The sequence below is a fragment of the Camelus bactrianus genome, chromosome 17 (assembly GCF_048773025.1).
Source record: "Camelus bactrianus isolate YW-2024 breed Bactrian camel chromosome 17, ASM4877302v1, whole genome shotgun sequence".
Lineage (NCBI taxonomy): Eukaryota > Metazoa > Chordata > Mammalia > Artiodactyla > Camelidae > Camelus > Camelus bactrianus.
The window spans coordinates 3,234,870-3,252,782 of NC_133555.1; the positions used below are offsets into that span (position 1 = coordinate 3,234,870).

The 17,913-nt window shown below is 48.3% G+C and overlaps 1 protein-coding gene across 1 annotated transcript in view; it reads left to right on the forward strand.

The window, feature by feature from the left end:
* C17H3orf20 (chromosome 17 C3orf20 homolog) overlaps positions 1 to 17,913 on the forward strand; it is a 64,052-nt gene that overhangs the window by 24,224 nt on the left and 21,915 nt on the right. Inside the window, exons 9-11 of the mRNA XM_074344267.1 lie at positions 5,576 to 5,707; positions 10,412 to 10,535; positions 11,869 to 12,121. Coding sequence (XP_074200368.1) covers positions 5,576 to 5,707; positions 10,412 to 10,535; positions 11,869 to 12,121 — 509 coding nt within the window. The remainder of the gene's footprint in view (positions 1 to 5,575; positions 5,708 to 10,411; positions 10,536 to 11,868; positions 12,122 to 17,913) is intronic.

Below are 17,913 nucleotides of genomic sequence, written 5' to 3' on the forward strand. Positions count from 1 at the left end.
ACCTCTCTGGGTAGTATCCTTCCTATTTTACTTTTATTGTGAATATTACATTTTTATAGTTCAGTGTCCTTTATTTTAGGAAGTAACTGTTACAATAGTTGGTAGTTTTATTTTTAATGCTTGTATGTGACAATAAGAAAAGTTAGTAGTTCTATATTGGTCTCCCCAGTTTTTGTTTTTACAACTTTACCGTCCGTGAAATCAAAAAATCTGGGAGTCAAAGGTAGCTGATAGACACAAACTCTTTTTTCATTGATTTGGTTATTCAGCTATTCATCGAAGGTTTATTAAATAATAAATTTATGTTGAATTAGTAATAATAAATAATAACTGAATACACTTAATTTACTAATAAAGCAGTTGAGGGTGCTTGTCACTTTACCGAAGACAGAGTTTCTCATCCCGGGAACTCCTGGCGCTTTGGGATGGAGAACTCTTCGTTATAACTGTGCACTGTAGGATATTTACCAGTATCCCCCTCGAGGCCAGTAGTGCCCCCTCCCAGCTGTGAAAACTAGAAATATCTCCAGACATTGTGGGGCAAAATCACCTTGTGCTGAAAATCACCAATCTAGGGGATAGAAAGTTAAACAGGACCCCTCAGGGAACTCAAAAGATTAGGGGAATAGTAAGAACATGTGGTAGAGAAGGATAAGGGCTGAGAGAGAGGAAGAAGCTCATAGGGCTGGGATTCAGAGAAAGATCACAGAACATAAACTCCACCCAAGGTAAGCACTCTGGGCAGAAGCACCCTTGGAGTTGATGGCGGGGCTCAAGCCTCCTATCCCGTGCCCTTCCAGTAATCCTCTACGCCGGCCACTGGATTCCCATTCCTGTATCACGATTCCTGTAGATCATACCTCTGCTCAGAAACATTCAGTCCCTTGAACATGTCTCGCCCTCCCTGCCCCGCTGGCCTGAAATACATCTTCGCTCTCTGCCAAGCCAGATTTTCCCTCCTCAAAGCCCTGCTCAGACTTCCCGTCCTCATGGCACTCCAGCCCGCATCTATTTCTCTCTTCTCCCAGTGCCCGCTGTCTGGATTAAAACATAATCCAGCCTGAAATGACAGATGTCAGTCATCTGACAATTAGTCATGAGATGAAGAGGTTCTCCTTGGTGGCTGCATATCAGAATCACCTGTGGGACTTTAACAGCGACACAGACCCCAGGCACAGCGTCTGGGGATTCTGATTCAATTCGTCTGTTACGGGTTCTGGATTTTGCGGTTTTCACAAGTCTTTCTGCTGCTTGACCAGGTCCAAGATCCCCAATCCAGGGTGTATTCCATTGTTGTTTTAATATTTACCTGTTGGTAGTTGTATAAAAAGTTTACAATCCAAAAATATTATGAATAGGTTGCAGGCAGGCACCATGTATTACATGTCGGTGTTGCCTAGTGGACAGAGAACTGGGATGAGAATCTGAGGAGCCAGGTACTAGTGCCAGCTCTGCTAAACCCTGGCTGTGCAGCCTTGTGAAAGGGACTCAGCTTCTCTGAGTCCTGATGCCTCATCAGTCCTAGGTGGGTCACCCGAACCTCCCTCCTGCCTCGCGCTGCTTTTGTGAGAACTAAATGAAACAATGGCGATGAGGGTGCTCTGACATCACTAACGTGCCCTGGCAGTGTGTTGCACTGTACATTGTCCTGTTCTCGGGAGCTATACGCAGAAATGCACGGTAGGGGCTGGTGCCATCAGGCGTGGCCTGGAAGACAAAGTGGCCCCTGAGTTGTTCATGAGTGTGTGTGCGTGAGATTTCCTGCAGCTGCAGGGAAGCAAGGAGAGCGCTCTGGGTAGCGTGGTCGCGTCTGTGAAGGCTGGGAGTTGGGACTCAGATGGCATCATTAGAAGTTCACAAGTGCTTCTCATGAAGTAAAAGAAGGCGAGAGCTGCACGTGTCGTGGGGCGGAGGCATCGGATGGCAGGCTGAGGGGTTTGCATGCTGTCTTGGAGGCTGCAGTGACCAGTTTGCTTTTGCCCAGATATTTACTGTTGCCAGCATTTTTCATTCCTCTCTGAAAATCCCAGTTTCCCTCTGGTGTCATGTCTCTTCAGCCTGAAGAGCTTCCTTTAGCATTTCTTGAAATGCCTATGTGCTGGCAAAAACATGCTCTGTTTTCTTTCATGTGAAAAATGTCTTTATGAAAGGATATTTTTGCTGGATATGGAATTCTGGGCTGGATTTCTTTTTCTTCCAGCATTTAAAAGATACTGTTCCATTGTGTCTGTCCTCCGTAGCTTCTGATGAGATGTCTGTAGTTATTCAAGCCACTGTTAATTTTCTCTAGCTGCTTTCAGAATCTCTCTTTTCTTTAGTTTTCTAAGTTTGACCGTGTGTCTGGATGGCGTTGTCTTCATATAAATTGTTTGCAGTTTACTGAGCTTCTTTAATCTGTAAATTTACATCTTTCACCAAATTTGGGAAGCCTTCTGCCATTATTTTGGGGGGAAAATGTGCTCCAGTCTCTTCCCTTTTCCTCTGACACTCCAACTACATGTATTTTAGACCTTTTAATACTGTCCCAGAGGTCCCTGAGGCTCTGTTCTTTTTGTCATTGTTCAGCATTTTTCTGTTTACTTCTCTGATTGGATAGTTTAGCTGCATCTATCTCCAAGCTCACTGACTTTATTCTGTCATTTCTATTCTGCTATAAGGCTAATCCTGTGAAATTTTAGAATTCCAGGTACATATTTTCTTTTCTTTTTTGTGGGGAGGAGAGCAGGGGGAGGTAATTAGGTTTATTTGTTTATTTTTTAATGGAGGTACTGGGGATTGAACCCAGGACCCCGTGCATGCTAAGCACGTGCTCTACCATTTGAGCTGTACCCTCCCCCCTTATACATTTTCAACTGTAGAATTTCCATTTAGTTCTTTTTCACTTTTTCTGTTTCTCTGCTGAGATTTCCTATTTTTTTTTTCACCACAAGTATATTTTCCTTTGCCTCATTGAGTATAGTTAAATAACCTGCTATAAAGTCCTTGTCTGATAATTTCAGCACCTGAGACATACCACACAGGATTGGTTATCCGTTGTTTTGAGAACTGTTCACACTTCACTGATTGTTCGCATGTTGAGTAACTTTGGATTGCTGACATTGGAGTCTCTGAATCCTAATGTATTTCTCTGAAGAGGGTTGATATTTCTGTTTTAACAAGCAATGAACTTGGTTAGACTCATGCCACCAACTTTGTCTCACCCACAGTGGGCAGCAAGTCAAATCTCAGTTCAGTTTTTTGTTTCCCTAGAAGCAAGCTGCCTTGAGTCTGCACTGCTCACATGTGGTTCAGGGATCAGACCAAGCTGTGGACTGTTTACTTATAGAACTTGGGGCTCTGGTTCTCTGACCCTTCTGAAATCCTCTCCTTTCCTGTGACTGTAGTTTGCCCCACGTTCTGTCCTTTGGTTCTTTGGGCCAGAAAGATGGTGGTTTTGGCCATGACTGTGGCCTGCCTTCAAGCTAACACTAAAAATGAAAGGCATCCTATGCTGGGCCTTTTAAGTTTGGGCTCATCAAAATCTGCCTACTTTTGCTCACTCTTCTGGGCCTTTGGTAGTTGTTTTCTGTATTTTTTTTCAGGTTCTATGGGAGGGTCAGCCTGTTGGGAGCGGATGCAGCTAGATTGGGAGTATAACCAGCTGGTTAGTTTTTAAGTTGAGAGCTGGCATGCTCGGTCCAGCGTTTGTGTGGAAGGTGGACTGGAGAGGGGAAGATGAGTGGATGGGACTAGTGGAAAGATTAGTTAAGGGTTACTAGCCGGGCCGGGCCTCATGGAGGGTAGTTGTAATATGTTTTGAAAGGGCTGTTTGAGGAAAGGAAGTCGGTGGCATTCAGAAGTGGGCTCCAGGGGATAAACAAGAGGAGGGAATTACAGATGACCCCACGTGGAGGGTGTGTGTCTGGGCGGAAATGAAGAAGTTTCTGAGAGACTCAGGGATCCATGTGGTTTTAGAGGGGCTGATTCTGCTCAGTGGGCATATCTCGCTGGGCCCTTGTGATGGGGGTCCTCACGTAGGGTCGGAGATGGTGGGTGATGGACACCTGTGCCTGGCTCATGACCTCCCAGGAAGATGAGCAGTGGCTGAGTTGGTAGAGCACCATCTTTGGGACACTGGGGAGAGGAAAAGAAACCACCCAGAGAGCAGGATAATTAGAAACAGTGAAACCTTTGCTTATTTAATCTGTGAGATCTGCTCAGCATCCTGGAGAAAGATTCTGTTATTGTCCCAAGGCTCAGAGAAGCTAAGCAACCTGCCTCAAAGTGCCCAGCTAGCAGGTGGCAGTCTTGTCCAACCACAGCTCACAGCTCTAGTCTCCCCTCTCTAGGAGGAGAACCAGTGGCGGCAGTGTCTCTGTAGGGTGAGAGTGATGGACAGGTTTGCAGGTGTCAGAGACCTGGCAGGAAGATGGTCATGGATCAGACGTTGCCAGGGTGTGGAAGGGACTAGCATCCAGACTGCAGAGAATGAGGAAGGGGCTTCGTGGGGAGTGTGGATCTTTAGACCATTAAGTGCAGTCGTAGAAGGACATGGAAGGAGTGCGGTGGAGAGTGCTTTCTTGTTTCCGAGGGATCCCGGGGTGCACGTTGGTCAGGGGCGGGAGGACTGGGGAGGCGCCACCAGGCAGACGTAGAGCTGCAGGCTCCCAGGCCCTCAGGTGGAGCCGCCGTGCATGTGACTGCACACGTGAACCGGCCGGGGCCCCATGTGTGTGCTGCTCTGCCGTGTCCTGACGGTACCTGCCCGTGCTGGTGTGGGCCTTTGTGGTTTATGCAGCCACTTCCATGATCTTTATCTCATCTGAACCTAAGAGTAGCCTTTCAGCTCTTCCATAGTGAAGACTGGGAGCTTCAGAGAGGCCCCGGGGCTTGCTCATGGGAGGCAGAACTGGGACCCACCCCCGACCACAGAGGTCTCAGTGAGGACAGAGTGGCTCTAAGGGCTGCTCACCCTCCCCCGGCTTCTCTCTGGGACGGCCACATAGAGAATCCCACCCTTTTGGAAGTGATGAGAAAGGGGGGCACCTCCTCAGGGGAAGAGTGGCGACACCCTGGGCGAGTGCAGGGGAGGGGGTGGAGCACGTGTGCTCGGCCATGGCGGGGTCCCCTCCTGCCGCCTGCCCACTACCGGCAGAGGGGCAGTTCTGGCCACCTGCCAAGGCAGTGCTGCGCGTGCGGAGCGGGACTCCTGGGCAGACCTGGTGTCTGGGTGGGCGCATCGGCAGACTCCGGGGCAGTGTTACCCGCGCTGCATTCCTGTCCAGCTCTCCCGGAACTGAAGCCGACTCGCCCCTTGGTCACCTATGTCTCCTTCACAGCTGCTTCCAAGTTTGACTTGGAAAGTGAAGGGACAGCGTGAGGAGCCGTCATTACTGTTTCTGCTAATTCCCCAAAGAGAAACTGGAATTCCTGGGTCTTCTCCTTGAAAGTTAAATTCCGACATAATAACCAGAAAGCTCTTACAGCTGCCTCAGCCCCAAGCCAGGAGGGGCTCTGTGCTCTGTGGTGGGTCGGGGAGAGCTGGGCGGGACAACAGAAGCAGGGGTCCGCTGAGTCCTGGTTTCTCCATCCGCAGGTGAACGAGCAGATGAAGCTGACGGTGCTAGGCCAGGACTCCATCACGGTCACCTTCACCTCCCTGAACGAGACAGTGACACTCCCTGTATCAGCCAACAACTGTCCCCACGGGATCCCACACGATAAGCGGGTAAGGCACGCAGACCAGGCCCCCCGGCCTGAGCCCAGGGCATCTCAGCATGGGTCGTCACTTCGCATCTCAGCGCCTTTGCCGTTCCTGTCTCCCCTTCCCTGTACAAGGCCCCCCACATTCTCCACCTATGGACTCCTACTCACCGTTCCCTGTCTGCCCTGAGTACCACCTTCTCCATGAAGCTTCTACCAAGAGTCTTCCAGTTGTGACGGAATCCAGTGCAGACTAGCTTAAGCATGGAAAGAGCCTGTACTGGCTCAGTAAACTGTAGTCAGTCTGTAGATAGGCAGCTTCAGGAATGGCTAGATCCAGGCCCTCAGATGATTCCATTGGATCTTCCCATCTCTTGGCTCTGCCTTCCTCTTTGTTGGCTTTATTCTCAAGGAGTTTCTCTCCTTTTGGTGACAAAATGGTCATGAGCACCCCTGGGCTCACTGATCTACCAGCTTCAGCCTCCCTCGGAGAAGGAGGGCTTCTCTTTCCTAAGTGCTCCAGTAGAAGTGCCAATACCAACATTATTGGCTCTATCTGCTGCCCGCGGCTGAAACGTTCTCTGTGGCCAGGAGTGTGTGTTGCTCTCACTGGCCAGGCTCAAGTGTCATGTCCGTCCCAGGAGCAGAGGGGTGCAATCAGCCCCACGTGTACCAGTTGGGCAGACGATGAGGCAGGAGTGTATTCCTAAAGGAAAGTGGTGGTGCTGATACCAGAAGAGGGAGAGGTGGTGCTGGACAGGATAACTGCCCACGTGCTGATGACCCTCTCCACCACCCCCTGCCCGTCCCAAGTAGAGTCCCCTCCCCCTGCCCAGCCCTCCCAGCCCTGACTCACCTCCACCCCAGCACTGCCTTCCTGCAAGCCAGCCTTCACTACTAAACCGGGAATTCCCTGCGGTTCCTACTGCTTTCTGTTGCCCCCGGGCCCAGCACAAGGACTGCTTCACATGAAGTACTTACTCAGGGGGTGAGTGGAGGCAGGAAACCCAGTTCTTCGTTCACTGGGTCTTTGTGGATCCTCCTGTGTGCCTGGTCAAGAGTCAGCATTGTGGAAAGAGGCGGGGAGGATGAAGGGGACAGAGTCCCTGATGCCCAAGGAGTTTATCGTCTGGAGGAGGACAGTTGACGTTCACCATAAGACTGGGGTGGCCCAGGGCTCCGGGGTGGCGCCGGCTGCCTGTGTCACACACAGGCGCTGCATGGGACTGGCTCACTGAGGAGGGCCTCTTGGGGGCGGGGTCGAGGAGACCACACCCCCCAGTCTGCCTGGAGCCAGTCCCGGTGTTCACCCATCAGCCAGCGACTAGTAGTAGCACCCCTTCCCTCCCAGAAGGTTTGGAGGATACGTTACAGTCACCCAGCGGCGGGCCCTGCACTGTGAGGGCATTGCCACCGTAAGCCGCAGGCTGGCTGCCCGCAGGGCGGACAGCGCCCCCGGGAGCAGCCGGCCTCATGTCTGGCCTTTACACGGGGACACGGGAGGCAGGCGTCTGTTGGAGACCCGTGTCGTCTGAACAAGACACAGAGGACAGCTGCGCTTCTCCTGGAGGGAGGCGGTGCCCCTGTTTCTCCCACTGGTCCTTCATTCCAGCAGCATTCCAACTTCATCAGCTCCTTAGCTAATTTGACAAACATGTACCAGCACCTGCACGTGCCAGGCTGGCTGCTGGCGACGTAGGAATGAAGGAGTCTCGCTCCCTCTTGTCTCTGAAATTCTCTCAGTCTAATGGAAGGGGCAGCCCATCGACACAGGTCATGATCTGGCTCGACTGGCCTGTTGTGCCGGGGGATGGGGGCGCTGTGGGAGCTGCGGGGGTCCATGGGGAGAATGCTCGTTACAGGGGCCTCAGAGCACCCGGGAAGCTTGGATCCTGCGACTCAGCCTGCACTCATCACTCCACAGAGCAGAGCAACCCCAGGATTTTGAGCCCATCTGGGCTGAAATGACTCATCTGTCAATGTGGCTCCATACGCTGACTCTGAAAGTCATTGTTAGGTGACTAAGTACACGGGATGTAGGAAGTCACGAGTCTATATTTCTTGAAAACCTTTTAAGACTGGTTTAAAATGTGCATTTGCTTTTCTTATTGAAGGCAATAGGTAATAGAATTTTTGCTGTTGTTCCCATAACGTTGCAGTAGTGCTTTGTTTCTTTTCTGGCAACCTCTTTTCTGGTGATCTCTGAAATTTGGAACGTGGCTGAGGACCAGGACGTAAGCAGTTGAAGACCCCATGAACAGCCAAGTCCGTGTCCCAAATGTGCCCTTTAGGCTAGGAAAGCCCCTCAGTCATTCACATCTTGTATTTCCTTACCTAAACGCAGCCCTAGGGAGCTGGGATCAGAAGAGCAGGGCTGTGCTGTCTGGTATGGTACCCCTGGGTCGCAGATGGCTATTAGGCACTCAAAATGTGACAACTGTAGGTCGAGATGGGCTGTACGTGAGTGGACGTCCTGCGTCAGAGACTTGGTGTGAAAAGCGAGTGTAATGTTTCTTATTACTCGTTTATTTTGACTGCATGTTGCAATAATCATATTTTTGATGTATTGGGTTAGATAAGTATGTCATTAGAATTAACTTCTCCTCAGAACGTTTTTCATGTGGCCTCAGGAACGTTTAAAACTACCCACGCAGCTCACATCAAACCTCTCCTGGGCGGCGGGGGCCTGGCAGGTGGGGTCCGCAGTCAGGGAAGCTCCCAGAGGTAGTTTGACAGTGCTGAAGGCGGCTGGAAAGTTGTGTATTAAAAGGAACATTGTAATTCAAAAAGCATAACCGTCCTGGGGGCACTTAGCAGAGCGATAAAGAGACAGATACATGAAGGCGGCTTCTGAAAACCAGAGAGTAGTCGTCAGGGTTGAGCCAAGAGGCTGACTTGTCAAAAAGCGTTCAGGTCGTGACCTCTTCTGTTTTAGAATGCGGGGAGGTGAACTGTAAGTTACAGCCTTCTAACTAGATCAACAACAAATGAAGAAATACCAGATTTATTATGGATTTAGCTAGCTTCCAGATTAAGCATCTTGGAATATTTTTACATGAGATCCTGAGGCTCAGCGAATTGTCTTATCTTAGATTCTTGGACTATGAGATCTACCAGGAGCCCCCAAGAAATGTTGCTGGGTGAGGGGGCAGGCAGAGAGCCTCGGCAAGGAGGGGGCTTCGGGCCGTGGGCCAGTCCCTTTCCTTACTGGGCCTCAGTCTCCGCGTCTGTGTAGTGATATGTACAGGCCCACCCCGCTTCCCCACACCCCTATCCAGCACTTCCACAATCCATTCAACTGCGGGGGTGGGGTGTGTGTTTGGGGCTGGCTGTCCCCCATCAGCAAGCCCCTGGCAGTCTAGGGGAGTGGGGGTGGGGGCAGGGTGGCCCTCTCCCTCACACTCCCTGTCACCGGGAAACTTGTTAAATGCTTTCCCCAGACACCCATCACCCTGGAAGGAACCACCCATCAGAGTGACAGGCAGAATGGCGGTCCCAGCTTTTATGGCCCTGTGGCCAGGCTCCTCTCTAAATATTTCTATCAAGGCAGCACTTTGGAAGCGAGGAAATGCCTCAGTTTAAATGCTTTATTAGCCCAGTGCTGCCTCAGATCCTTTTTGGGAGCAAGCCTGGGTATAAATTTCAAATAAATAAATAAAATTAGCCCAGAAGCGGCGACTGGGGCCAACAAGAAAGACGGTTGCGCTTTGCTATTAATTGAGGCATTTTACACAAGTCCTGGTGCAGAGCAAAGAGGGACATGGGCTGACGTCATTCTTCAGGAAGTCTGTCCACCGCACACCCCACTCTCTCCACCTGAGTCTTCAGTTCTGCAGAAGAAAAATTATTTCGCACGTCCTCTGTGTGAAGTGGGAGCCATAGACAGCATGGATCCTGCCTTCAAGGGGCTGACAAAGTTTAGGGATAAGGAAAGTGAAAAGTGACCAGGACCCTGGGCGGGAGGGATGGGGTAGGCGGATGTGCACATTCAGCATGGAGAGTGACTGCTGCTGGCTGAGGAAGTCGGCCAGGGCTTCCTGGAGAAACAGTCAGACTCCGGCTGCCATTAACTCTGGAGTCTAGGCCTCGCTCTGCTTGGCAGAGGCAGAGATGGAGCTGCAGGGCGGCCTCACTCGTCCGACAGGGAGTCCCGGAGCCAGAACGGCCCTGTGGAGTAATCCCTGACTGAGGCAGGGGCTGGGCCTTGGCGCCCCACAGGGACCAGTCAGTCTCTGTAACCCTGGTCCAGGGCAGTTTCTCGGCCAAGAGCTGCCAGCAGGGGTGAGGGGGATCCTGGGGGGCACTCAACAGGGGGAGACTGGCAGCAAAGGCTCCAGAGAGGCATTTGTCCATCCAGTTATTCATAACACAACAAGCATTAATTGAGCGCCTTCTGTATGATGGGCATGCAGACACAAAGGAGACCGAGAACTGGTCCTTGTCCTCCAGGAGCATAGGGTCTAGTTGGGAAGACAGGCTCCCACACACATAACTTTGTGAAGGGCTAACCTCTGTCTTCAGGTGGCATGGAGAGGGCGGAGGGGGTCCCAGGCAAAGACCAGAGGTGGCTGGGTCAGTGTGCAGGGATTCGCTGGGCTGAGGGGAGGTGGGGAGTCCAGGCAGGACATGGTACATCCTTGAGCCAGGGCAGAGCCTGGTGGTCACTGGGCTGGGCAGACAGTTCCTGGTGGGGCAGGTGACAGTGCTCTTCCCCTCGGCCTCCCCACAGTTGGCCCGCCGAATCAGCATCATGGACGAAAAGATGTCTAAGATGAGCCGGGCCCTGGTGGAGATCAAGAGGCGGTTTCAGAAGACAGTGTCCCGCTTCATGAACTCCATCCTGTTGGCGGCAGGTAAGGAGCCAGAGAGGGGGCTGGAATCCTACCTAGTGGCTTCCCAAATCCTTGGCCACCTGCAAGTCACCTGCATGGACAGCTCTACCACCCCAGGGCAGTGGCACAGCAGCAGGACTCCCCACTGGTGATGGGATGGCTAGGCTCAGAAGTCGGGGGGACACGTGCTCGAGGCCACACAGCTGAGGAGGCGACCTCCACCAGCATCAGCTTCTGAGCACTCTCCATGTGTCTTAATGTCTTTAATTTCTCTGCGTGATTGCTTTTTCCCTGGTGTCTCCCTTGGTTTTCTGTCACTCTCTCTGTCCCCACCCCCACCCCTGCTCACCTTCTGGCTCCATCTCCCACATTGCCCGTCCTCCGTCTGCAGCCCCTGTTTCTCTCCTTGTGGAAGTTCTCGATAGAAGCGAGATGAGCAGCCCCCTCACCAGGCTGTTCCTGTTGGCCCATAGAGCTCCCCCAGGGCCAGTGTGGGCGGCCTCGGGACCCCTCCCATGTCTGGGCTCTCCTCATTGCTGATGGGCCTGGGGACAAAGGAACATTCCCGCCCCCCGACTCTATGCCACCCCCTGGCTGGGCCCAGAGTGGCTGTGCTGCCCACCGCGGACTCCCTGGGGGGGTTTCTCCTTGTCCCTAAAGACTTAGTTCAACTAGGCGCCTCCTCCAGGAAGCCTTCCCTGACCTCCTAGCAGAACAGGTCACACTCTCCTCTGGGCTCGCATAGCATTATGAATCTTATTATCTAGCATTTGAATATTTCTTTGTTTTCCCATGCCCCACTACACCCCTGCTAGGAGTTCCCAGAGGCAGGGAACCCTGTATGGGGTCATCTCTGTATGCCCGGTGCCCAGCTTTCAATAAATGTTTGGTAAGTGAATGAAGGAATGAGAGGTACCTGGCCTCAGAAGTTCTCCAGTCTAGTAGGGAAAACAAACAAGAACACAAATAAATACGATGTAACAGAGAGTGTAGATGGAAATGACTTAAACATGGAGGCACGGGGAACAGCATGGATGCACTCTGTACCCAGTCTATTCTGAGTGTTACAAAGGACACAGAGCCGAGTGACACAGGCCCTTGGGGGAGGAGGGATCTAAGCTGGGTTTGATGAGAGAACAGAAATGAGGTTGCCTTGTTCTTAGATTCAGCCAGCGCTTCCTGACCCACTAACTGCACCTGGCCCGGAGCACTGTGCCGCATGCCGAGAGGCGGCAGCCCTGCGGCAGAACCAGCAAGAGTGAAGGCCCAGAGAGGGAGATGTGCAGCCTCACAGGGGCGGAGGGCAGGGGCCGGGCCACAAGGTGGGTGACAGCGGCTGTGTCTCTGCTCGCAGGCCTGTTAACCATCGAATATCCAGTAAGGGAAGAGGCGGAAGTCAGTCAAGCCAGGTTAAAATCTGGGCCCATTCCCGAGCGAGGCAACAAGCTAAGTTTATACTCGGGAGAAATCCTTTTATTACAATCTCAGTCAGTCCGACCTGAGTCCTTGATTGAAGAGTCTTCGAAAGAAGAGCCTGGGTCGGCTCCTGTGAGCCCCGCTCAGAAGAAGACCTTCAAAGTCCAAGCCAAGGCCGTGGTCACAGCCAGGTGAGCTGGGGCCTCATTTCTTCTGGCTTCTGTGGGTCAGATGCTGTGATGGGTAGGAGACACCAACAGCGAGCAGGACAGACGAGGCCCCTCCCTCCTGGAGTTGAAATTCCAGGGGTGGGGAAAGAGAGAAGGTAAGCCTGAGCAGCTGGAATCATTTTAGACAGTGATGGGGACTAGGAGGAAAGTAAATTGGGGAAATGGGTCAGAACAGACCAGGGGCTGGCAGCTACGGCCGGGGCCACGTCTGGTCCCATTGCCTCCCTGAGCTAAGAGTGGTTTTTATGTTTTTAAATACTTGGGAGGAAAAAAGTCAAAAGAAGAATTTTTCATGATGTGAAATGACATGAAATTCAAGTGACAGGGTCCATAAGTAAGGTTTTATTGGAACACTGACATGCTGACTCATTTACACATCGTCTGTAGCTGCTTTCTTGCTAAGACAGATGTTGTCATTGTGACTCAGACCATCTGACCTGCAAAGACTAGAATTTTTACTGTCTGGTTCCGAATAGAAAATGCTGACCAAACCCCAGCATGGAGAGTGACCCGGAAGTGGGACGGTTAGGTGGATGGTCGGGGATGCTGTTCTGAGGAGGAGATACTTTAAAGGAGGCCTGAGCGATATGAAGTAGCCACAAAGAAGGATTGGGGGAGGGGACGTCAGGCAGAGGACAAGGCACGTGCAAAGACCTCGAGACAAGAACAAGTTTGGTGTGTGTGAGGGAAAGTGAGAAGACCAGAGTGGAGCGCTGTGAGGAAGCGGGGAGAGGGATGCAACCTGAGGACCAAGAGACAGGCAGGAGCTGGGCCAGGGAGCCCTCAGTGTTAGAGGAGGCCGTACCGTAGCTCCGAGTCTGGAAGTGACATCATCTGATTCATGAGGTTCTTAGAAAACTTTAAAAAATTATATATCCCTCATGTTTTAACTTTAAAAATTATATAAAATATAGAAAAAATGAGCAAGTCCTAACTGTATAGCTCAATGTGTATCACAAAGTGGACATACCCTATAATGCCCAAGAAACAGAACATTGCTAGCTCTTTAGAAATTCCCTTTCGTCCCCTCGCAGTCAGTACAGTCAGTAATCCCACTCTCCTCCCCGACGGGAAGGCTAGTTTGTTTTTTAACTTTACTTAAATAGAACTATTCAATATGCATTTGTTAGTGTCTGGCATCTTTTGCTCAGTGTTACAGTGTGAGATGTACCCGTGTTGCTGCATGTAGCAGTGGTTTGCTCATTTTCATTGCTATGTAGTAATCTATTTTATGACTCCATTAAAAAGTCTGTGTATTCTAATGCTGACGGATATTTGGGTTGGATACAGTTTTGGTGATGACAAAAAAAAACCTGTGCTGGTATTTGCGTCTGTCCTTATTTCTGGTTGGCACATGCCTGGATATGAAATTGCTGTCGTGGAGTATGTGTATGTCCCGCTAGAAACTGTCAGTTTTCCAAAATGGTGGTATCAAGTCCCACTCCCCCCAGCAGTGTATGAGAGTTCCAGTTGCTCCGCATCCTTGCTACGCCGGCTGTTGTCAGTCATTTTAATTACCGCCATTCTGTCATGATTAAGTGGGTTTTAATTTGCATTGCCCTGGTGACTGCAGAGGTGGAACACCTTTTCAATTGTTCATTGACCGTTTTGGATATTCTCTTTTGCAAAGTGCCTGTTCAGTCCCCTTGTCCATTTTTCTACTGGTTGTCTTTTCTTAATTTATATTTTGTAGTTCTTTATATATTATGGATACAAGACTTTTGTCAGTTACACATGTTGGAAATGGTTCTCCCACTTCTGCTCTGGCAGTGGTGTCTATTGATGAACAGAAGTTTTAAGTTTAATGTCCACTTTTCAATCTTTTTCTTTGTAATTAGTGTTGGTACCCTAATTAAGAACTCGAACAACAAGACGATATTCTCCCAAGTTGCCTTCTAGTGGTTTTTACCTTGTAACTTTTGCATTTATGCACCCCCCACCTGGAAATGATTTCTGTGTATGACATGAAGTAGGAGCCAAGATCCCCCCCCCCCCCGCATGTATACTTAACTGATCCAGCACCCCCTACTGGTGCAGACTCTGTCATAAATCGAGGGGCTCCATGTGTGTAAATCAAAGGTCATTTTCTGGAGTCCTTATTTTGTTCCCTATTTGTTCAAACTTTACCAACACCAAACTGTATTAGTTATCATCACTTTATAGTAAGTATTGATATACAACAGAATAAGTTCTCAGTCTTTGTGTTCTAAGCTGTTTTGCTATTCTTGGCCACTTACACTTCCATATAATTTTAGAATAATCCCGTTTATTTAAAAAATTGTCCTGGGATTTCAATTTGGTTGTTAATGTCTTTGTAATATTGGAGTATGTCAATCCATGAATATGGTATATCTGTTTGTTTATTCAAAATTAGCTTCTCTAATCTCTCCATAATATATTGTGATTTTTCAGCATAGAGGTCTTCTGTGTCTCTCATTAGATTTATTCTAGGGTATTTAATTTTTGTGTGCTCTTATAAATTATGTTTTAATTTTTCTGTTTGTTCCTGGTTATAGAAAGGTAATTGATTTTATTTCAATTTAAATTTAGTTTTAAATTCCTTATAGTAAACTTTACTCTTTTTCATGTAAAAGTCCGTGAGTTTTGACAAATGCATAGAGTTCTATAACCTCCACTGTAGCCAAGACCCAGAACAGTTTCATCACCTTCCCCTCCAACTAAAAAAAAAAATTCCCTCATGTTACCCCTTTGTAGTCAGACTCTTCCCTCACCCGTAATTCCTAACCACGGCTGACCTGTTCTCTGCAGCTATGGTTTTGCATTTTCCAGAATGTCATGTAAATGGAATTATACTGTATATAGCCTTTTGAGTCTAGCTTCTTTCACTTGGCATGAGACATGTGAGATTCATCCGTGTTGTTGAAGGTTTTTATTGGATGCTGGTCACGTAGGTACTCTCTGCCTAACAAATGTCAGAATTCCAGGCTGCTGGAAGGAAAGCAAGTGTTCAACTTGAATCACGTTGTTTATACAAACAGTCTGGGCGTAGTGTAGGAAATGGTTCAAGTGCGAAGTTCCCAGACCCAGCCAGGGGCCAGCCTTGTAAGCAGGTCCTTCTAAAGACAGCAGCCCCGGGTCTCCTGTGTTACCTCTTCTCTGCATAAGGCACACTGCATAGAAGGGCGAAAATTTATTTATCCATTCATCCATGGAAAGATATTTGAATTGTCTTTAGTTTTTTGGTGATTATTAGTAAAGCTGCTATAAATACTCAAGAACAGGTTTTTATATGAGCATAGCTTTTCATTTCACTTGAGTAAATACTTTAGTGTTGGATTGCTGGGTTGTATGTGAATGTATATTTAGCTTTATAAGAAACCGCCAAACTATTTTCCCAAGTGACTGTTCCATTATACGTTCCCATCAACAATGTAGGAGGGTTCCAGTTGCTCCAAATATTTGTCACTATTTGATATTGTCAGCTTCCCCCCCCCCTTTTAGACATTCTAATAGATGTCTAGTGGTATCTCATTACCATTTTAATTTGCATTTGTCTAAATACTAATGATGTTGAGCATCTCTTCTTGGGCTTATTTGCCATTCATGTATTTTCTTTGGTGAAATATCTGTTCAGATCTTTTCAAAATTTTAAATTGGGTCATTTGTATTCTTCTTGTTAAGTTTTGAGAGTCCTTACTCTGGATATAATTCCTTTATCAGCAATATGACTTTGAAATATTTTCTCCCGATCTGTGGCTTGATTTTTCATTCTCTTTACAGTATTTTTGTGGAGCAGAGTTTATTTTGATACTCCCCAGTTTATCATTTTTTTCTTTTCTGGATTGTGCTTGTGATGTTGTGTCTAAAACCTCTTTGCCTGCAAGTTCTGTCTTGTCTTCTGTGAGTAATGGTTCCAATGTCGGTTTCGTTTTCCTAGTATTTACGGTGCTGTTTAGCTCTGCTCCTCACTGTACTCAGTGTACTCAGGGGTCACTCTGTAACTAGGGCAGCGGTTTCTATGGTAGTTTAGTTCTGAAAGCTCTTGCTGTGCTTTTGGGGGGTATTCTATGTGTGCACATGTTGGATGTGAGCCCAGGACTTAATGTCAGTGCATGTGTGAAAATGGCTCCCTTCCGCTCCCTCCTCTGCAGGATTTTCTCCACACTCGCCAGCTCCCAGCAGCCCCATTCTCTGATTCGAGTTGTAGCTGTTGACACTCTGACCTGGTTTTTCACAACCCAGCCTACCCCTGGGTGAAGTGGCAAGAGAAGAGGGATGTTTGAAACAGTGGGGACTCCGCCCACACGCTGCCCGGCAGGGGCTCCTTTTCCTTGTCCCTCTACCCGGAGGGACAGATTTCCCTGAGTTGTTAGGTGCCCACATCACTGCTGCCACAGCAGTGTGGTGACGCCGCTGGGAGTGGCCTGGTGACAGAGCCAGGAGAGGGGCAAGAGGAGACAGGGAGAGAATTTTCTCCACACTCTCAAGATCCCAGGGCCCTCTCTTCTGAGTCCTCTGGCTAGAAGGAAGGTCTTTGCTTGGAGTTTTTACTAACCAGTCCCACTGCTCACTTCTCTTGATTCAGGTCCTCCTCAAGTCTAAGCTGGGATGTGAGGAAGGGGAAAAAGTAAAACCAGGAAACACCACCGCACTGACTGCGCCGCAAGTTTTGGCTTTCTGCTCCCCTCCCACAACCCACCGGCTGCCATTTGCCTTTCAGAGTCATCAGACTGGTTAAAAAGCATATTCTGTTCAGAGTATTTAGTTTAATGAGATGAAGAGCAGTATGCTTTCTCAATCTGAATCTGAACTGGAAACCACGTTGTATTCTACGCATTGAATTTTTACCCAACAATCCTGCTCAGTTCACTTGTAATAGTGTATCAGTAGATTCTTTTGGATTTTCTACATACACAGAACTGCTTTCAGCAAGACTCATTTCTTTTCCAATATTATACCTGTTGATTTCTTTTCTTGCCTAGCCGCACTGGGTAAGTCCTCCAAGGCAATGTTCCACAGAAATGGTAATAGTAGACATTTTTGTCTCAGTCCCATCTTAGAGGAAGCATTTTCAGTATTTTTTCTGTTATGCTCTAGGTGTTGTTTTGAGACCCTTTATTAGGTTAAAGAAGTATTCTTTTATTCCTAGTTTGCTAAGCATTTTTTTTATCGTGAATTGATATTAAATTTAATCAAATACCTTTTCTGCATCTATTGAACATGTGATAGTTCCCTTTATTCTACTATTGTGGTGAGTTTTATTGATTAAATTTTAAATGTTCAACTAATCTTAAATTCCCAACATAAATCCAACTTGGTTTTGATATGTTCCCTTTTTATATATCGCTAGATTTGGTTTGCTGATATTTTATGTAGAAGTTTGGTACGTGTATTTACAAGAGAGGGTGGCCAATAATTTTTCCTTTCTTGTCATGTTCTCATCAGACTGGCCTTTTAAAGTGTAACAATCTGGGAGGTATTTGGTTTTTTTTCCCCCTGTTACCTGCTAGTGCTTGTATGTACTTGATTATTTCTCCCTTAAATATTTGGTAGAGTTTACCCAGTGAAGCCATTTGTCTTAGAATTTTTTTTCAGTGGAGATTTTAATTAAAACTTTTAATTTTGATACAGATAGGACTGTTCAGGTTTTCTGTTTGTTTTTGTGTTTATTTTGGTAAGTTGGATTTTTCTAGGGATTTACCTACTTAAATGTTTAAATATGTTGAAATAAATTTTTTTAAAAATTCTCTTATGATATTTTAATGACTGTGAAATATGTCGTGATACCTCCT